Source organism: Amblyraja radiata, chromosome 25 (genome assembly GCF_010909765.2).
Source record: "Amblyraja radiata isolate CabotCenter1 chromosome 25, sAmbRad1.1.pri, whole genome shotgun sequence".
NCBI lineage: Eukaryota > Metazoa > Chordata > Chondrichthyes > Rajiformes > Rajidae > Amblyraja > Amblyraja radiata.
The window spans coordinates 30,193,352-30,215,245 of record NC_045980.1 but is presented as its reverse complement, the minus strand read 5'-3'; the positions used below and the strand labels follow the sequence as shown (position 1 = coordinate 30,215,245).

The 21,894-nt window shown below is 44.9% G+C and overlaps 2 protein-coding genes across 2 annotated transcripts in view; both read right to left on the bottom strand.

Moving 5' to 3' along the window:
* LOC116987181 (2'-5'-oligoadenylate synthase-like protein 2) overlaps nt 1-14,972 on the bottom strand; it is a 35,927-nt gene extending 20,955 nt beyond the window's left edge. Inside the window, exons 1-9 of the mRNA XM_033043059.1 lie at nt 14,883-14,972; nt 14,047-14,341; nt 12,521-12,696; nt 11,741-11,988; nt 10,965-11,097; nt 9,819-10,077; nt 2,652-2,773; nt 1,424-1,591; nt 86-380 (exon numbers count right to left, since the gene is read on the bottom strand). Coding sequence (XP_032898950.1) covers nt 86-380; nt 1,424-1,591; nt 2,652-2,773; nt 9,819-10,077; nt 10,965-11,097; nt 11,741-11,988; nt 12,521-12,696; nt 14,047-14,341; nt 14,883-14,972 — 1,786 coding nt within the window. The remainder of the gene's footprint in view (nt 1-85; nt 381-1,423; nt 1,592-2,651; nt 2,774-9,818; nt 10,078-10,964; nt 11,098-11,740; nt 11,989-12,520; nt 12,697-14,046; nt 14,342-14,882) is intronic.
* Nucleotides 14,973-15,096: 124 nt separating this feature from the next.
* The window catches only part of LOC116987180, a 116,356-nt gene continuing 109,558 nt past the window's right edge, over nt 15,097-21,894 (bottom strand). Inside the window, exons 27-28 of the mRNA XM_033043057.1 lie at nt 21,101-21,132; nt 15,097-15,176 (exon numbers count right to left, since the gene is read on the bottom strand). Coding sequence (XP_032898948.1) covers nt 15,097-15,176; nt 21,101-21,132 — 112 coding nt within the window. The remainder of the gene's footprint in view (nt 15,177-21,100; nt 21,133-21,894) is intronic.

Sequence of the window (21,894 nt, the reverse complement as noted above, 5' to 3'; positions counted from 1 at the left end):
AATGAAAGTTGTCCTTTTATGTAATCAAAAGAATATCATATTTTGCATTGAACCGCTTATTTTCAATGTGTTCAAAGCCTCATACCTAAGGCATCAAATGCAGGGAGAACATCGACCTCAACAAAATCAGACGATTCTGTGGATTTAAACAGGAGGTTCAGCGAGCGAGGAGAAGACAAAGCAGGAATTATTCTGGGCTGTGACATTTTGATCTGATGTCCAATGTTTTTCTCATATTTCAACAACAGTTCACGAATGTTGCTCAAAATTTCAGCCCGGTTTTTCTTTTGGTCATCAAAACACTTGAAGTAGTTGAGAAAGACAACCATATCCGCATCAGAGCCATTTTTTACAGCTGTTCCTTTTCCAAGGGAGCCACCCTACAAGATGAGGCAAAACAACAATACAACCTTTTCAATAAATGATTTTTAGTTTTTGTTTCGTTTAGAGATATAGCACGTATCTCTTTGCAGTGCGGGAGGAAACCGGAGCACCCGGAGAAAACCCACGCGATCACGGGGAGAAGGTACAAACTCCGTACAGACAACAACCAACGTCAGGATCGAACCTGGGTCTCTGGCAACCGGGGCACGTGGGAAATCCATGCAGTCACAGTGTGAACGTGCAAACTCCACACACAGACAGCACCCGAGGTCAGGATCAAACTCGGGTCTCAGTGGCTGCGATGCGACACAGCAGCTCTACCAGCCGCGCCAACTGTGAAATGATCACAATTCTCTCTCATACCTCCTCACCTCCACCACACAACCGGGAGAAAGACACTTTTTAAGCAGTTCTGGTCTTTGGTTAAGATTGTAGAACTCACACACGCACCAGTGATACTGGGACCCTCTTTGTTTACCATTATCTACTGCATCGGCTGTTCCAGGTGTGGACTCCGATACATCGGCGAGACCAAGCGCGGGCTCGGCGATCGTTTTGCTGAACACCCCCGCTCAGTCCGCCTAAACCCACCTGATCATCTGTAAACACTTTAACTCCCCCTCCCATTCACACACTGACCTTTCTGTCCTGGGCCTCCCCCATTGTCTGTGAGGCCCAGCACAAATTGGAGGAACAGCACTTGATATTTCTCTAGGGAAACTTACACCCCAACAATATGAATATTGTCTTCTCTAAGTTCATTGCTTTCCTTCTCTCTCCATCCCTCCTAGCTATCATTGCTATTCTACATTTTCCTTAACCTGCATCTCTTTTGATGTCTCATTTTCACCCTTACCCTTACCACCTTAGCCTTCCTTATTTCTGTCTCCCTGTCCCCTGAATCTCAGTCTGAAGAAGGGTCTCGACCCGAAACATCACGCATTCCTTCTCTCCAGAGATGCTGAGTTACTCCAGCACTTCGTGCCTATTTTCTGTACCATTGCCTATTTCCATTCAGTGTACAATTGTGCCACCTCACCTTCACGGTTTTACTGATTTTATAGGGACATTGTCCCTTTAAGAAGGTACAAATCTTGTCAATGGTCTCAGCCACTAGTCTCAAAAAATTTTCATCAGGTTGGAGATGTAAGTAAATAAATGTGTCCAGATTGCGGGCTTGTGTTTGATACAAATCCATAATTCTTTTCTGTAATAAAGGAAAAGATAGAATTCAGCAAAGTTAACTTCGATAGGAGCTCTGAAGAGAATCACAAAATCCTTAATGTGTGAAATGAGATCATTCAGTTTACAGAGTCAATACCGTGCTGGAAGAACTCAACAGGTCAGGCAGCATCTGCGGGGAGAATTGATTGGCGATGTTTCCAGTCACAGAGTGATACAGCGTGGAAACTGGCCATTCGGCCCAGCTTGCCCACACCGACCAACATGCCCATCTACACTAGTGCCACCTGCCTGCGTTTGGCCCATATCCCTCTAAACCTGTTCTATCCATGAACTTGTCTACATGTTTCTTAAACGTAGTGACAGTACCTGCCTCAACTACCTCCTCCTGCAACTCGCTCCAAACACCCAAAGTTACCCCTTAGATTCCTATTAAATCTTTCGTATGGCGGTGGTGGGCGCTGGACAAGGGACTATAGCAAGAACCAGAGGCCACAGCCTCCGAATAAAGGGGAAAAGATTCATAAGGAATCTGAGGGGTAGCTTTTTAACACAGGTGGGTGTATGGAACGAGCTGCCACAGGATGTAGTTGAGGCAGTGACTATCATAGCGTTTAAGAAACAGACAGGTACATGGATAGGACAGGTTTAGATGGACATAGGCCAGACACGGGCAGGTGGCACTAGTGTAGATGGGACATGTTGGCCGGTGTGGGCAAATTGTGCCGAAGGGCCAGTTTCTACGCTGTATCACTCTGTGACTATGAACCGTGATAAGTTCGCTTTTAATAACCGCGGTGTTAGTACAAATAAACAATAATGACTTTGAGCGGCTGCGGTTGTTTTGGCGGCTTGGTCCGGAGCAGCGGCGGGACATTGAGCGCTCGGTGCCGGGGTCGGCAGCGACTCTCTGCCGCTCTGCCGATGCTCTCTCCGGGTTTCTCTCGCCTCGTCTCGTCCTTCTCTCGGTCTGAGGACGGACCCGGAGAGGCGGCACCTCGGTGCAGATTCAGGCAACGCCAATGAACTAAATGTATGAACTTAAATATATATCTATATAATCCCACGAACTAAAGACAACTCACCTTCACTGTGCACAGGCTTTGTTTCCTGGTGGAAGTGAGCCCAACAGGGAAGCTTGTTTTTAATCGCCGTTGGTTTCTATTCACTTGTGTTCTGCCTGAGTTTCGATTCAGGAGTGTGACATCTGTCAGAAGTAACAGCGCAGCTGCGGCTGACTCATGATGACAAACGTGGAAGGGCAGAGAATGGCTTTGATGCCAGCAATACTAAAACAAGCTACTGGAAGAGATCAGTGGGTCAAGCAGCATCCGTGGAGGCAATGTTATGGTTTAGTTTAGTGTTGTGATACAGAGCGGAAACAGGTCCTTGGGCCCACCGAGTCCGTACCGACCAGCGGTCACCCCACACACTAGCCCTCTCCTACACACTCTAGGGACAATTTACAATTATACGTCTTTGGAGTGAGGGAGGAAACCTGAGCACCCAGAGAAAGGCCACGCGGTCACGGGGAGAAGGTCAAATATGAATGAATGAAGGATACTATTATCACATGTGGCATGTCCCACTGAGATTCATCATTTTGCCTGCACAAGTATGCAAAGAGTCGCCACACTGTTCAGCTTAGTTTAGTTTTGTGATACAGCACGGAAACAGGCCCTTCGGCCCACCGAGTCTGCACCGACCAGCGATCCCCACACACTTACACTCTCCTACACACACTAGGGACAATTTACAATTATACCAATGCCAATTAACCTACAAATACCTGTACGTTTTTGGAGCGTGGGAGGAAAGCGGAACATTCATTTTGAGGGGACTAGAATATAAAAGCAAGGATGTAATGCTAAGGCTTTATAAGGTGCTGGTCAGATGACATTTGGAATATTGTGAGCAGTTTTGGGCTTCATATCTGAGGAAGGAAGTGCTGGCATTGGAGAGGGTCCAGAGGAGGTTGATTGGGTTGATGTTTGAGGATTATTTGACGGTACTGGGCCTTTACTCGCTGCAGTTTAGAAGGATGTAGTGAGATCTCATTGACATCTACTGACTAATGAAAGGCCTAGATAGAGTGGATGTGGAGAGGATGTTTCTAGACTTAAGACTTTAGAGATACAGCATAGAAACAGGCCCTTTGACTCATTGAGTCCACTGATACACCTCACGCTGCCTCGGCAAGGCCACCAGCATAATCAAAGATGAGTCACAGCCCAGCCACTCCCTGAAACTGTCCCTGAAAACGCACACCTCCAGGTTCAGGGACAGTTTCATCCCAGCTGTGATTAAGCAACTGAACCATCCTATCAACAAGTTGAGAGCGGTCCAGAGCTTCCATCTACCTCATTGGAGACCTACGGACTATCTTTAATTGGACTTGCCTGGACTTTATCTTGCACTAAACATTATTCCCTTTTTCCTATACCTGTACACTGTGGATGGCTCGTTTGCAATCATGTATTGTCTTTCCGCTGACTGGTCAGCTAGTAACAAAAGCTTTTCACTGTACCTTGGTACACATGACAATAAACTCAATGAAACTAAACAAAGATTCAGTGTGCTCAACATTCCAGACACATTATACATCTTCTAATCTGCCTCCGCTGGAATCTTCCAGTGAATGGCTAACCGGGTTTAATTATTTATGTTTTGGTGCAGGCATTTGGTGTTTTGTTTAGAGATACAGTGCGTAAACAGGCCCTTCGGCCCACCAAGTCCGTGCTGACCCACGATCCACACACATTAATGTTATCCTACACATATTCCGGACGATTTACAATTATACCAAAACAATTAACATACAAACCTGTACGCCTTTAGAGTGTGGGAGGAAACCGGAGATCCCGGGAGAAAACCCACGCAGGTCACGGGGAGAACTTGCAAACTCCCCACAGACAAGCACACGCAGTCAGGATTAAACCTCAGTCTCTGGCACTGTGAGTAGGTATGTTACAATACTTACCTTCAGCGGAGTTGCAATTTTTGAGAAAGTTATGGCCATTTGACTGTCCTTGATCACAGCTTTTGTGTTAAGTCAATGGAAAAGCAATAGGGAACAAGATGCTAATTTCCGAGTATGAAAACGGCCATATCTTTTTTAATACTGAAGACATGAAAGTGAATTAGGTGACAAATTAAACTTCTTTTTATGCTTTATCTGATGGGATAAATTACAGACGTGATTTTTAAAATCTCAAAATGTTGTAACATTGCTTCTGTAAGGCAGCAGCTCTACCCGCTGCACCTCTTTTGGTTTAAAGATACAGCATGTAAATAGGCCGTTGTGAGGCAAATTAAACTTGACACTACTCGTAATTTACTTCACTTTATTTAAGCTTTAAGCAGCTTATTTCTTGAATACATAAACTCAGCAACGTCTGGCAAACACGGCTGATTCCGCAGGCCTTTCCCGTCCGAAACACTTCGCACATGCGCACACGCGCCCATTTCGTAGGCCCTTCGGCCCATCGAGTCCACGCCAACCATCGATCATCCGTTCACACTAGATCTATGTTATCCCACTTTCTCATCCACTCCTTCCACGGCCTGGTGCTGGTCTGTGGGGTCAGGGTCGAGGGGTGGGTACGAGGAGGTGTCGAGAGTTGGCGCCTGGCCTCGACACAGTAGAGGTCAACCCTCCAGACTACAACGGCACCTCCCTTGTCGGCGGGTTTAATGCCAGTGTCGCTAAGTGAGTGGGGGGCCGTGTGTTCAGAGGGGGCGAGATTGGAGTGGGTAAGGAGGGGTAGAGAAGCTGAGCCGAAACGTCACCTATCCATGTTCTCCAGAGATGCTGCCTGACCCACTGAGTAACTCTAGCACTTTGTGTCCCTCTGTGTAAACCAGCATCTGCAGTTCCTTGTTTCTACATAAAACTAATTGCCCCGCTTCTTTTCTTACAAAACCACATGCCCCAGTTACCACTTGGTAAGGTTGGCGTCCCTTTGCAGCAGGACTCCTCTGGCATGCTGTAGAAACAAGGAACTGCAGGTGCTGCTTTATCCCAAAGGTAGACACAAAGTGCTGGAGTAACTCAGCTGACCAGGCAGCATCCCTGGAGAGAAGGAAGGGGTGACGTTTCAGGTCGGGACCCCACCTGCCCTTTTTCACCAGAGATGCTGCTTGACCTGCTGAGTTACTCCAGCACTTTGTGTTTCGTTGTCCCAAACATCCAGCCCACTCTCTCTCTTCCCGTCGATCAACCTGTATGTCTGTCTTCACAGCTCACCGTTTCTTCCACCAAGCAATAAGTGATACGGAAGATAGACACAAAAAGCTGGAGTAACTCAGCGGGTCAGGCAGCATCTCCGGAGAGAAGGAATGGGTGAGGTTCTCTGGTCGAGACCCTTCTTCAGACAGTCTTTTCACCAGATGCTGCCTGACCCACTGAGTTGCTCCAGCATTTTGTGTCTGTGGAGCAATTAGTTTTATCTTCGGTGTAAACTTCCTTCCTGCCCCTCCCCCCAGAGAATGGTTCCAGGTTGACTCTGAAACAGGAATCCCCCGTGTTCTGTTTGATATTAACGGTGAAAATAAACATTAAACAACAAACTCCCTTTCAAAGCCCAGGGAGCAACCTCGCCCAGAGTGTGGAGCCCCCTCTCTGTAGACGGTCACACAACACAATTCAGACAAGAGAAAAAAAACAGTCCTTTCATTGTTTATTATAAATGAAGAACCCGGGGATAATCTATAAATTGACTAAGTTTCGGACGAGTGGAGGACAAACGTTTACTTAGATCAAGTCAAGAGTCTCCCTCATTTTGAGCTAAAGTCAACAGAGCCTGACCTGCCAGCGTTTGATAACTTGGTTTCCATTTCCACGTCATCGGGGTAAGTTTCGAGTTTCTATTTCCGTGTGTGACGCTGCAAATAACATGTCAACATCAACTTCAGGAACTCAAACGTCAGCGACAACTATCGTCAGGCCAGGCGGCAAGTGCAACAAGAGAAACAGCGTTGACTATTCAGAAGGATCTTTGTCAAAACTGGCCGATGGTGAAAATAAGTTTTAAGTGAGGACACAAGGAACTGCAGGTGCTGTCTATTTACAGAAACAGACGCGAAAGGTAAAAAACTGGAAGACCGGTGGGGGCAGGACAAAGAAATAGTCATCAAGTTAAAGCGTTTGTCAGTCTGAAGAAGGGTCTGACCCAAAACGTCACCCATTCTCTCCATAGATGCTTCCTGTCCCGCTGAGTTACTCCAGCATTTTGTGTCTGCCATCAAGTCTACTCCACCATTCAATCATGGCTGATCTATCTTTCCCTCTCAGCCCCATGTTCCTGCCTTCACCGCATAACCCCTGACAACCCAAACTACTCAAGAATCTGTTCAAAAGGGAACTGCAGATGCTGGAATATCGAAGGTACACAAAATTGCTGGGGAAACTCAGCGGGTGCAGCAGCATCTATGGAGGGAAGGAAATAGGCGACGTCTCGGGCCGAAACCCTTCTTCTGAAGAAGGGTTTCGGCCCGAAACGTCGCCTATTTCCTTCGCTCCATAGATGCTGCTGCACCCGCTGAGTTTCCCCAGCAATTTTGTGTACTCAAGAATCTGACAAGCTCCACCTTAAAAAAATCCCCATTGACTTGGCCTCCACAGCCGTCTTTGGCAATGAATTGCAGATTCCCCACCTCCTGACTAAAGAAATTCCTCCTCATCAAATTTCTAAAGATACATCCTTTTATACTGAGGCTATGGCTCAGAATGTTTGTGTATGAATAGTCCACTGATCTGACAGTCCTCTGACTGTCTCTCAACCTCTGACAATTTAGTTACACTTGCTCAGGATGAACCCTGAGATGGACCATTGCATCCTGGATTTCCATCTCTCCCTAGTTTCATCCTGGAAAAAAGGTTTTGCCTGTCTACCCTCTCTGTGCCTCAAATAATGTTATAGTTTTGACTTCCAGCTGTGCACTGTGATGGTTCTACAAACCCCTCAGTACAAGAGCAATCTTGAATAGTGCTTAAATGTTGATCTAGTCATTCACACCCACACCATGGGAATAATGAGACCAGAAGGGTCTCGACCTGAAACATCTCCAATCCATGTTCTCCAGAGATCCTGACCTGCTGGGTTACTCTAGTGCTTTGAATCCTTATGGGAATAAATACATAGTTGGGCCCACAACACCAATTTTGCAGGACAGAAGCTGTTCTTGGGAGGAAAGGGGAGAAGGTAATCATTTTCCACTCCAGTCTGTCTGCTTCAATGTGAGGGAGATAATTCAAGAGATTTGGGGGATTCCAGATCCCTTGACCTCTCATGGTCTTTAAGTAGCTGTTCAAATCAGAGACACCCTGGCCGTGCTTGTGTGAATGTGCGATGGATGGTTTTACTGCGATGTGGAAAAGTTGTAAAAATAACTGTGTCGGCTCTTAGACTAAATTGACTCATTTTCAGATAGCGACAAAAGGTAAAATAGCATTTACCTCGTTACGAAATAAATACAAGCAAGTCACAGAGGTTACAACCTCGCTTATGGGCTTTGGTTTAGTTTTAGCAATAGTGTTCAAACAGGTCCTTTGGCCCATTGCATCCGTGCCGACCAACGATCACCCGTATATTAGCTCTATGTTATCCCACTTTCACATCCTACACACTAAAGGGCCATTTACAGAAGCCAATGAACCTGGGAGCAATGTTCAGAATGCAGACGTGGGGACCATACACAGGGGTTGTTGGTTGATTATCAGTTCAATACATGTGATCTCAGTGGTTTCACTGTTGTCAACTTCTCTTGCTTCTTGTTCCACCAACATGATGAGCTGAATCAACTCCCATCATGTATGAATCCCCCTTCCATATTAACTGCAGTGGAAGTGCAGAAATTAACGGACAAGTATTCGGCATAACTCATAACAGATAAAGGACACAAGTTAATATAAGAACTCTGATTGAAGAAATTAACCAGGTAATCTTTCAAACATTGTTACAGCTTTTATTTATCCATGCTGAATTACACAAAGATTGGCATTTAATTGAATTCAGATTCAGATTCAACTTTAATTGTCATTGTCAGTGTACAGTACAGAGACAACAAAATGCAGAATTAAAGTAGAGCTACTTTCCTGGCAGCTAGACTAGGCTACCGTCTTCTATAATAGAAAGTCAATGTAAAAATATGAAGTATAAAGAGTCTGAAGAAGGGTCCCGTCCCAAAACGTCACCTATCCATGTTCCTCAGAGATGCTGCCCGTCCTGCTCAGTTACACCAGCATTTGATGTCTTTCTTTGATCAACGGGCATCTGCAGTTCCTTGTTGCTGCCACCTTCTATACTGTACTCATGAGGATTTTCAACGTATCCAGAAAAATAATTTAGTCCAATCAAGTGAATTCCTTTATGATCCTTAGAGCGCAAAACCACCGAAAAATCAGCATTAATTGTCAAATAGTTTGAAAACCAGTAGCTGTGGGCGTCCACATTGTCATTTGAACATTGTAAGTGTGTGTACAAGGTGAAGGTTGTAAATGGAGTTAAAAATGCCCAGATAAAGAGCTGACTATTGAGCATGTTTGCTGAGGACTGAGGGGTTTGGGGAATGTGCACTGAGACTGCATGAATGAATGTATGAATGAATGAATGATACGTTATTGTTACATGTACCTATCTAGGGTAGGGTGCCTCGGTACAGTCAAATGCTTTGTTCTGCACACAACCTAGGCTGTACACGAGTGTCCCCACCTATCTGTTGCCGACTAAGTTACAAATCACCGAACAACCTTATCTGTTGCCCCTCATGTGGGATGAACATGCTGAATCACCCCAGTTCCATTTGTGGATATTGGTCACATAAGATCGCCTGGATGAACAGGTGGTGGGAAAATGTTCCAGTAGAAAGAACACAATACAGAACATGTGCTGTTAAAAGCAGAGTCCGCCGCTTGTCTGTCGCCAGTGATAGTTAATTCCGATTCACCCCAGATAATTACCCCTCAATGATAACTTAATTTAAAGTCTTTCGCATTGCTACTGATTTTCATACTGTTTAACTATGATCCTCTGCATTAAAACATTGGATTTCGCAGCCACCACGCAGTCGCAGGTTGACTTGGATGGTGGAATGTTGCTTAATGCCGTAAGATTGCAGTGTACGTTCATCTTCAAGTTGATGAGATTGAAAGGTCAAGTTGTACTGCCTTGGTTGGACGTGTGTCTGAGATTCAATTTCATTTTTTAAACTTGAAACCTTGTCGCTTGGTGAAACCTGAATTGTCAGATTACGCTCATTGTATTTGACAAATATTTCCATTGTGTTTGGCATTAGCTGGATCGTTGCATCAAAGAAGATCCTGGAACCCAACAAGGTTTTTCCATCATCCAAAATGGTGCCATTGAATACCAGTTGTTGCTGGGAGACTGAAATTTTCCAATTTTGATGAATGTTGCGTTTGATCTCAGAGACCTTGAAATTAATGTCGGCCTTTTGTTGTAACGATTTACCATCCAGGCTGGTCACAGTGATTTTAAATGTCTTCACTGGCTGAGGAACACAAGCAAAAATGGCAATAAATAAAATGTAGTTCCTTTTCATTTTGGACAAGACACATAAGAGAGTGAGATTGTGGACACCCATTCTTTTGGGCATCATCGGGTGCCATTGGAACACGAGATTTATTCTTTTGAAGCGCAGGAGGATGAGGGGAGATCATGAGAGGAATAGATTGGGCAGATGCACAGAATAGGAGCCAACTTAAACGGCACCTTTCCGCCTGAATTAACCAGGGAGCGATGGTAATGGGTGTGGCCTCAATTCACCATTCATTAAAAGCCCAGACCATTGAATATGCCCCATTTACGCTAATCCCACCAGCCTGTGTTTGGCCCATATTCCTGTAAACTTTTCTGATCCATGCAATTCTCCAAATATCTTTTAAATGGTGTGATTGTACCTGCCTCAACTCCCCTGGCAAAGTCCATAGACTGTGTTTACAATTGGGTGAATGTGAACAGAGTGAACGACAGTTCACAAGCCTGATAACAGAGGGGGGGTGGAAGATTGCAACCTTCACGTGGTCCGCCCTGTTTCAACGAATGCGTGCACAATCAAATAAGATCAAATAGAACAAGTTGTCCTACAACTTTAGGCTGTGCACGCCATATGGTAGAAGAAGAAGAAGTAGATAACAGAGGGGAAGAAGCTGCTCCTGAGTCTGGTGGTGCTCGCTTTCAACCTTCTGTATCTTCTGCCTGAGGGGCGCGGGGAGAAGAAGGAATGACTGGGGTGGGATAAGTCTTTGATTACGTTGACTGCTTTTCCGAGGTACGGTAAGTGTAGATGGAGTCAATGGTGGGAGGTGACGTCTATACAGTGTGGCAGTGGTGATGTATAACAGAATCCCATCACCCACTCAGCAAACACCATTTTACCTGGACATCCCAAGCTGGGGTGTTCATGACACAGGGCATGCTTAGACATTTCCTGGCTTCATCCTGCATCACATTCCAACCACCTGATGAAGCCACGTTTCCAGTTGGATCGGCTGGGTCAAGAATGAATGGCCTGAAAAATAAAACCATTTAAATAACAACACTTAACTTTAAGCCGGTGTTTGCTGACAATATGCCAGTGAATGCCATGGTATTTATTATTATTGTGTATCAATCCTGCAATTACAAAGGATCATCTTGTGATTCTGTGCAGACATTTGTATTTCAATTAAGGACGGCACGGTGGTGCAGCTGGTAGAGCTGCTGCCTCACAGCGCCAGTGTCCCGGGTTCGATCCTGACCTCGGATGCCGTCTGAATGGACTTTGCACGTTCTCCCTGTGACCGTGTGGGTTTCCTCCGGGTGCTCTGGTTTCCTCCCACATTCCAAAGTCGTACAGGTTTGTCGGTTAATTGGCCTCTGCAAAATATCGCCCCAAATGTGCAGGGAGTGGATGCGAAAGTGGGATAGCACAGAACTAGTGCGAAAAAGGGAGTTGATGGTCAATGTCGACTAGGTGGGCTGAAGGGCCTGTTTCCATGCTGTATCTCTGGACATTCAGTAATTATTTTTTCTTATATGTCCAATGTGTTTCAAGAAGATATCTGAAGAATGTGATGCAATGTAATATTTGCTGCTGGACCAGGAAGCCGGAAGGGGAACATTAATTAAAAGTACAAGAGTAAGTGTAATTGGAATAGTCTACAGTGACTTACCCCTTGCCATGGAGCTTCCTGATTAAAAAGTCGGCCACGGTTGGATTGTTGACATCATAGAACTTTGTCCAGTAGATGCAGACTTCCTGATAGCGGCAGATCAGGTCCAGGACTGTGCGGAACCCTTGGGCAGTATCAAACCTCTCCTGATGATTACCTTGTTCCCAGGCATAGACTGTCAATAGCTCCACCGCATATTTTTCAGGGAGCCGTGCTCCACACAACTCCGATTTCCGTGGCTTGACATACTGGAGAAAATCAGTGACAAATCTGATTTTGAGAATCATAGTCTTACAGTGTGGAAACAGGCCCTTCGGCCCAACTTGCCCATACTAGCCAATATGTCTCACCTGCACCAGCCGCACCTGCCTGCATTTGACTCACATCCCTCTAAACCTGTCTTATCCATGTACCTGTCTAAATGTTTCTTAAACTTTGTAATAGTCCCTGCCTCAACTACCTTCTCTCGGAGCAGAATTAGGCCATTTGGCCCATCAAGTCCACTCCGCCATTCAATCATGGCTGATCTATCTTTCTCTCTCAACTCCATTGTCCTGCCATCGCCCCATAACCCCTGGCACTTTACTAACGAAGAATCAGTCAGGACAAGTTTGGAGGGATATGGACCAAGCGCAGGCAGGTGGGACTACTGTAGCTGGGACATGTTGGCCGGTGTGGGCAAGTTGGGCTGAAGGGTCTGTTTCCGCGCTGTATCACTGTCTGACTTCATCCTCCCGTGGTTTCAATGATTAACAATGATCCTGTTCTCAAGTCACTCACCTCCTTGTACCAATATTTCAGCAGACGAATCAAGTCTTTAACTTTTGCCGGATGCCGTTTCACAAATTCTCTCTGAAGTTCAGTGAAGCAGGGAGAGAATTCTCCATCCATGACCTTATTTTCATTTACAAAATTGATTAACTTGAGATGCGCAACACTGAAATTGCACTGTGGTGCTGGAAGAAATTAAATGATTAATGGGAGATGGTCAAAAGGCAATTCCTTAACAAAAGCTGTCCTATAAACTCATCCAAGACTAAGCAGGCCATGAGTAATAGGAGCAGAATTAGGCCATTTGGCCCATCAGGTCTACTCCGCCATTTAATCATGGCTGATCTCTCTCCCTCCTAACCCCATTCTCCTGACTTATCCCCATAACCCCATACAGTGTTGCATTTTAATCAGTCTCAGGGTAGGTTTTCACCTTCAAAGAGATTAACAAGCAACCTTCCAAGGGGTTATCTGTAAGTTTAACCCAAGGTGGCTTTAACCTGGATGACACACAAAGGTTCTGATGGTAAAACCAGCTGCCCTCGAACCCGTCCGTCCACGGTTTTGAAGGGTATTTGTACACTGCCAGACAGCAATGATATAGATTTAAGTTTAATCAGTACTATATAAAGGTACAATCAAGTCAAACTCAAGTAAAATAGATGGAGCAAAGAGTGTGACTATGGATCAGCTCAGTGTCTTAGTGGAGAGCGACGGCATATTGACAGAAGATTGCAGCCTGAGATTTCATCTGGAAGATGAACCTTCTGTGCTCATTAGACGCAAGGAGAATACCTCCTAATTGTCACTTAGTTTAGTTTAGAGATACTGCATGGGACCAGGACCTTCGGCCCACCGAGTCTATGCCGTTCACAATAGTTCAATGTTATCCCACTTTCTCAGTCACTCCCTACACACTAAGGGCAATTTACAGAGGCTAATTAACGTATAAACATGCGTTAGGAAACCGGACCACCCGGCGAAAACCCACACGGTCCAGGGAGAACGTGCAAACTCCATACCGACAGCACCAGAGGTCAGGATTACACCCGGGTCTCTGGCACTATGAGGCAGCAGCTCTACCAGCTGTGCAAATCATTCTGCCTAGAAAGAAAAAATATATCATTTTGACAAGTCTTCCAATCAAAAGCTAATTCCACATGCCAAGGAACTGAACACCAGAAATACTTTTAACTAACAATGGGACATTGGTGTGACCAAATCAGACCAGCTTCACCCTTCCCATCTTTCAAGGTGAACAGTGGAGGCTGACAGAAGGTTCCAAATTACATTTAAGATGCAAGAGCTGCCTGAGGAGATAATTGAGGCAGGTACTATCACAATATTTGACCAGGTACATGGATATGGAAAGGTTCAGAGGGATATGGGCCACATGCAGGCAGGAGGGACAAATGGAGATGGGGCACCTTGGTCAGTGTGGGCCAGTTGGTCTGAAGGGCCTGTTTCAATGCTGTATGACTCCATGTAATAATACTTTTAATTCTATGTCACATGAAATTGCTATAAATTCTTACTTAATGCATCATAGGTTGGCAGAACATCAAATTCCACACTCTCTGAACTCTTTTTCGATTGCAATATGAAGCTCATAGATTTGGGTGGGTTATTGCTTGAACCTATCGTGATTTGAATATCATGAATCTCATATGCAAGGCTTCTGGAGCACTTTTCCAGCATTTTCCGAATTTCCTCCAGGATTTCCTGCCTGTTGGCTCTCTGGTCCTGGAAACTTTTGAAGCAACTGAGGAAGACGACAAGATCGGCATCCGAACTATTTCTTAAAGCTGTTCCTTTCCCCGACGATCCACCCTGACAACAACAAAAAGGAAAAAAAATATTCATAATTGTTTTAATATTTGCAAACTTACACATTCTGGGTAGATGATATAAAAAATGCCTTTCCTTTCAATCTTCATCATAATTCAGAATTAGAAACTTTGTTATCGACTTTGCTCATTTTCTAACCATCAATTCTCCCGACGTTGAAGCTTCCAGGGAGAAGGCAGGAGAATGGGGTTGAGAGGGAAAGATAGATCAGCCATGATTGAATGACAGAATACACCCGGTGGGCCGAATGGCCTAATTCTGCTCCTGAAACTTATGAACCTACGACTCTTTCGCAAGTATAGGGATCAGAGTTACTCCAGCACTTTGTGTCTTTTTGTTTATAAACCAGCATCTGCAGTTCCTCGCGCCTACAAAGTACCACCAGAGCAGTCTCCACCAAATCCTCTACATGTTTGCAAGGATGTGCCATCCCATGTCAATAAAACGCCCCCATTCATAAACTAAAGACATTATTTTAAATAATTAATTGTGGTCAGCAGCGGTTACAATCTAAGCGACTCACCTTCACGGCTCTGATGACACTAATGTTGGGTTGATTCATGAAACATTGGTTCTTTAAAAACTCGCAGATTCTGTTCACGGCATCCTTCATGCCGTCATTGAACCCGCTGGGCTCCAAGTATATTTTAATGAAATCGTCCAGCTTCCTCACATCTGTGTGGTACAGGTCTCCGCCGTTTTCCATCGTTGATTTTCGCAGGCAGCGGCTTCAGGCTTCAACTCGGGCGCCGTGGATTCTGAAGTCTCTGATGCTCCAAATACACCGACCTCCTTATATTGCGGTCGCTGGCCCCTCCTTCAAATATTCAAAAATATATGCGAAGATAAACATCTCAGTGCAACACAATATTAGACACGTCCTGATCTGGGCACTAATCTTCAACCAGTGGTCAAACTACAGCCCCACCCCCTCTATGATCCGTTTCAGTGGAAATTATCAGGCTTGCGGTTTCATGCGCCAGTTTCTGTGAATTTCGAGTTCTCCCTCCTCCCGTCCATAAGGGTACTGACCCTAAAAAAATAACACAAAGTACTGGAATAACTCGAAGGCTAAGTGAGGTGACAAGTATAGCTGGGACATGTTGGCTGGTGTGGGCAAGTTGGGCTGAAGGGCCTGTTTCCATGCTGTATCAGTCTATGACTCTAAGGTAGAATCTCTGGAGATCATGAAGGTGATGTTTCGGGTCGGGATCTTTGTTCAGACTTGGTCTCCAGGTTCCCCTTCTGTATCTTTCGTTCCCCCCTCCCCTGACTCTGGTCTGCAGAAGGGTCTTGATCAAAAACGTCACCTATTCCTTTTCTCCAGAGATGCTGCCTGACCAGCTGAGTTACTCCAGCATTTTGTGTCTATATCCAGGTATCTGAACAGTGTGCTGGGGGAACTCAGCGGGTCAGGCATCATCTGTTGAGGGAATAGGACAGGCGATCACTTGACCCTAAACATTGTCCTTCCATTCCCTCCACAGTAGAGGTCAGCCCTCCAGACTATGGTGTCGTTAAGTGAGTGGGGGGGCCGTGTGTTCAGAGGGGGCGAGATTGGAGTTGGTGAGGAGGGGTAGAGAAGCTGAGCCGAAACGTCACCTATCCATGTTCTCCGGAGATGCTGCCTGACCCACTGAGTAACTCTAGCACTTTGTGTCCCTCTGTGTAAACCAGCATCTGCAGTTCCTTGTTTCTACATAAAACTAATTGCTCCGTTTCTTTTCTTACAAAACCACATGCCCCAGTTACCACTTGGTAAGGTTGGCGTCCCTTTGCAGCAGGACTCCTCTGGCATGCTGTAGAAACAAGGAACTGCAGGTGCTGCTTTATCCCAAAGGTAGACACAAAGTGCTGGAGTAACTCAGCTGACCAGGCAGCATCCCTGGAGAGAAGGAAGGGGTGACGTTTCAGGTCGGGACCCTACCGGCCCCACCTGCCCTTTTTCACCAGAGATGCTGCTTGACCTGCTGACTTACTCCAGCACTTTGTGTTTCGTTGTCCCAAACATCCAGCCCACTCTCTCTCTTCCCGTCGATCAACCTGTATGCCTGTCTTCATAGCTCACTGTTTCTTCCACCAAGCAATAAGTGATACGGAAGATAGACACAAAAAGCTGGAGTAACAGCTGGTCAGGCAGCATCTCCGGAGAAAAGGAATGGGTGAAGTTCTCTGGTCGAGACCCTTCTTCAGACAGTCTTTTCACCAGATGCTGCCTGACCCACTGAGTTGCTCCAGCATTTTGTGTCTGTGGAGCAATTAGTTTTATCTTCGGTGTAAACGTCCTTCCTGCCCCTCCCCCCAGAGAATGGTTCCAGGTTGACTCTGAAACAGGAATCCCCCGTGTTCTGTTTGATATTAACGGTGAAAATAAACATTAAACAAAAAACTCCCTTTCAAAGCCCAGGGAGCAACCTCGCCCAGAGTGTGGAGCCCCCTCTCTGTAGACAGTCAGACAACACAATTCAGACAAGGGGAAAAAAACAGTCCTTTCATTGTTTATCAAGAACCAGGGGATAGAGGTTGAAGATGAGAGGGGTAAGGTTTAATAGGAACCTGAGGGGGCAATGTTTTCACACAGAGGGTGGTGGGTATATGGAACAAGCTGCCGGAGGAGGTACAGCAGTTGAGGCAGATACTATCGCATAGTTTAAGAAACATTTGGACAGGTACACGTACACGCTCTATGAGTCTATGTCTACTTTCTCCAGTAACTGTGGCTTCACCCCAGCTGTTGTAGATGGATCCCTCTGTCTGAAGAGAGGTCTCAACCCAAAACTTCACCCATCCTTTTTCACCAGATATGCTGCCTGGTCCACTGAGTTACTCCAGCACTTTGTATCTATCTTCGGTAGAAAACAGCATCTGCAGTTCCTTCCTACAGAGCATGAACATCAAATGATCTAATATTCAATAATCCCATCTTTTTACAGTGCCCCCTTCTCCCAATGTGCACCTATTTATCCAATGATAAATGAAGAAATTCCTCCTCATCAAATTTCTGAAGATACATCCTTTTATACTGAGGCTATGGCTCAGAATGTTTGTCTATGAACTGATCTGACAGTCCTCTGACTGTCTCTCAACATCTGTCAATTTAGTTACAGTTGCTCAGGATGAACCCTGAGATGGACCATTGCAACCTGGATTTCCATCTCTCCCTAGTTTCATCCTGGAAAAAAGGTTTTGCCTGTCTACCCTCTCTGTGCCTCAAATAATGTTATAGTTTTGACTTCCAGCTGTGCACTGTGATGGTTCTACAAACCCCTCAGTACAAGAGCAATCTTGAATAGTGCTTAAATGTTGATCTAGTCGTTCACACCCACACCATTGGAATAATGAGACCAGAAGGGTCTCGACCTGAAACATCTCCTATCCATGTTCTCCAGAGATCCTGACCTGCTGGGTTACTCTAGTGCTTTGAATCCTTATGGGAATAAATACATAGTTGGGCCCACAACACCAATTTTGCAGGACAGAAGCTGTTCTTGGAAGGAAAGGGGAGAAAGTTATCGTTTTCCACTCCAGTCTGTCTGCTTCAATGTGAGGGAGCTAATTCAAGAGATTTGGGGATTCCAGATCCCTTGACCTCTCATGGTCTTTAAGTAGCTGTTCAAATCAGAGACACCCTGGCCGTGCTTGTGTGAATGTGCGATGGATGGTTTTACTGCGATGTGGAAAAGTTGTAAAAATAACTGTGTCGGCTCTTAGACTAAATTGACTCATTTTCAGATAGCGACAAAAGGTAAAATAGCATTTACCTCGTTACGAAATAAATACAAGCAAGTCACAGAGGTTACAACCTCGCTTATGGGCTTTGGTTTAGTTTTAGCAATGGTGTTCAAACAGGCCCTTTGGCCCATTGCATCCGTGCCGACCAACGATCACCCGTACATTAGCTCTATGTTATCCCACTTTCACATCCTACACACTAAAGGGCCATTTACAGAAGCCAATGTACCTGGGAGCAATGTTCAGAATGCAGACGTGGGGACCGTACACAGGGATTGTTGGTTGATTATCAGTTCAATACATGTGATCTCAGTGGTTTCACTGTTGTCAACTTCTCTTGCTTCTTGTTCCACCAACATGATGAGCTGAATCAACTCCCATCATGTATGAATCCCCCTTGCATATTAACTGCAGTGGAAGTGCAGAACTTAACGGACAAGTATTCGGCATAACTCATAACTGATAAAGGACACAAGTTAATATAAGAACTCTGATTGAAGAAATTAACCAGGTAATCTTTCAAACATTGTTACAGCTTTTATTTATCCATGCTGAATTACACAAAGATTGGCATTTAATTGAATTCAGATTCAGATTCAACTTTAATTGTCATTGTCAGTGTACAGTACAGAGACAACGAACTGCAGAATTAAAGTAGAGCTACTTTCCTGGCAGCTAGACTAGGCTACCGTCTTCTATAATAGAAAGTCAATGTAAAAATATGAAGTATAAAGAGTCTGAAGAAGGGTCCCGTCCCAAAACGTCACCTATCCATGTTCCTCAGAGATGCTGCCCGTCCTGCTCAGTTACACCAGCATTTGATGTCTTTCTTTGGTCAACGGGCATCTGCAGTTCCTTGTTGCTGCCACCTTCTATACTGTACTCATGAGGATTTCCAGAAAAATAATTTAGTCCAATCAAGTGAATCCCTTTATGATCCTTAGAGCTCCATGTCCCTCCATATCTATGAGCTTATCTAAAAACCCTCTTAAACACTATATCCTCCACCACCATCCCCTGCAGCGTGTTCCAGGCACCCACCATCCTCTGTGTGAAAAAAGGTGCACATTTCCTTTTTAACTTTCCCCCTCAACTTAAAGCTACGGTTAAGAGATACAACACGGAAACAGGCCCTTTGGCCCATCGAGTCTGTGCCGAACACCTATCCTCGTGCAGTAGCACTATCCTACATACCATCTTTTACCAAAGCCAAACAACTTACAAACCTATACATCTTTGGAGTGTGGGAGGAAACCGGAGCACCCGGAGAAGGCACGTGCGGTACAAACTCCGTACAGGCAGCACCCGTGGTCAGAATCGAACCCGGGACTCTGGTGCTGTAGGACAGCAACTCTACCGCTGCGCCACCGTGCCATCTGTTTACAAAAATGAATCTGTGTCTCAGTACATTCGGTGACATTAAAGTGGCATTGATTACCAACCCCCTTCACTTTCACCCTTTCAGATGTGCACCCCTTTTACCAAGTCTCCCCTTAATCCTCTCTGCTTCAGGGAGAATGCCTCTTGGTTCACCACTCCCATATAAGATTCCCAGTCAGAAATAGTGATAATCAACTTGACACCAAAAATCAGCAGTTAAATATGTTGGATAATTCTGTGAAATACGATTAGGAATTACATTTCAGATAAATATGTTTACAGTGATTTGCGGCGATTGCCATTTCGACATCTCTCTCCAATGCTCCAGTATTGATTCCTTGCGCAAATCTTTTTGTTAGAGCAAGGTGCACCAACTGGGGTCTTGTGTGCGTGTATCCTGCAGCATGTTGTCATTCCATTCCAGGTGACTATTGGATTTTCCAGATTGTTTCGCACATTCTCGTTGAATTTGTTTAATGGGGTAGAAAGGATTGACATCCAAAGGAATTGGCAAGCAATCCACTGGATAGCTTCACAGGCTGTAAAAACACAAACATAAACAAGGATTGTTACCCTCTGCTCTGCTATAATCTTGCTGTACAGATAGAGCTGCTGCTTCACAGCGCCAGAGACCCGGCTTTGATCTTGACCATGAATGCTCTATGTGTGGAGTTTGCACGTTCTCCCTGTGACCGTGTGGGTTTCCACCATGTGCTCCGGTTCCCTCCCATGTCCCAAAGATGTGCGGGTTTGTTGGTTAATTGGCTTCTGTAAATAGTCACTAGTGTGTAAGGAGTGGATGCGAACGTGGGTTAGAACATGGAACTGAAGTGATCGATGGTCGGCGTGGACTCGATGGGCTGAATGACCTGTTTCCATTCTGTATCTCTGAAAACTGAAACTCAAAATACCAATTAGTCTACGTTAGTGTACAAAATCATGAGAGAAATCTAACTTCATGGTGTCTCCCAAGGACCTTTCCCACCCCAGTCATTCCCTCTTCTCCCCAATCCCATCGGGCAGAAGATACAAAAAATTGAAAGCATGTACCACCAGACTCAGAACCAGCTTCTTCCCCTCTGTTATCAGAATTCTGAACATTCATAGAGTCAATCAAACGTACAATAGGCAGAGCAAAGAGAAAAATATTGAACTGCAGAATTCTGTAGCATTGCACCTCCAGAGATAAAGTTCAATGACGACAATAAGGCCCTTCGGCCTAACTTGCCCACATCAGCCAAAAGTTCCCATTTACACAAGTCCCACCTACCTGCATTTGGCCCATATCCCTCTAAACCTGTCCTATCCATGTACCTGTCTAAATGTTTCTTAAAGATAGGTAAATGCTTCTTAAACGTTCCTCCCATAAGCTAGGGTGCAGTCATAATCTTCCAACCCACCTCATTGCAGGCATTGAACTTTGTCTCTGGAAGTGCAATGCAAACAAAAGCTTTTCACCATTATCTCGATACATGTGGCAATACTAAACCGATACCAATGCCATTGCATGTTCCCTGTGATATTTTACCTTAACATTCCAGGAGTTGACATTTTGCACACAGTTCTGCTGTAAACATCTCTTGGCCTCTTCTGCCACTAGATCCCATCTCGCTGCTGCAGCAACGTTACCTGTTGGATCTGCGGGGTCAAGGATCATTGGCCTAAGGGTTCAAACACATAAGAATCAGCAGCCAAACACAGTTTTACTAGCTCGTTCTGTACACCACAGAATCCTTTGGGAATTATCCCTTGAGCAAATCTTTTTTTTATTTTTTTAAAATTTATTAGAAGTAGTGTACATTACAATAATATAAGCCAAAAATAACATAATACATTTCCTGTACCACTTCACATTTTAAACTTTAAAAAGAAGAAAAGTAAAGAGAGTTAAATAGGATAGTGTGTGAAACAGTGATCAAAAGAGACCCTTAGAAACGAAAAATTCAAAAAAGAGTTAAGAAGCAGGCCCTAGAAAAAGTAAAAGAGAAAAAGAAAAAGAAGATATATTAAAAGTAAAAAAAAGAGATTGAGCAAACCTTTAAGGCTGCTTATCCTTTCATCGATTCCTTGTTGCCTCCTGACCTTCTGTACCCTAGTAGACTAAATGCTGAGGACATCTGGTGGTGCAGCGGTAGAGTTGCTGCTTTACAGCGCCAGATACACAGGTTTGATCCCGACTACGGGTACCGTGTGTACAGAGTTTGTACGATCTCCCCTTGACCTGCATGAGTTTTCACCGGGTGCTCTAGTTCCTATCTTTGGTATAAACCAGCCTCTGCAGTTCCAGAACAAGGGGTCACAGTTTAAGGATAAAGGGGAAATCTTTTAGGATCGAGATGAGGAAAACCTTTTTCACACAGAGAGTGGTGAATCTGTGGAATTCTCGCCCGCAGAAGGTAGTTGAGGCCAGTTCATTGGCTATA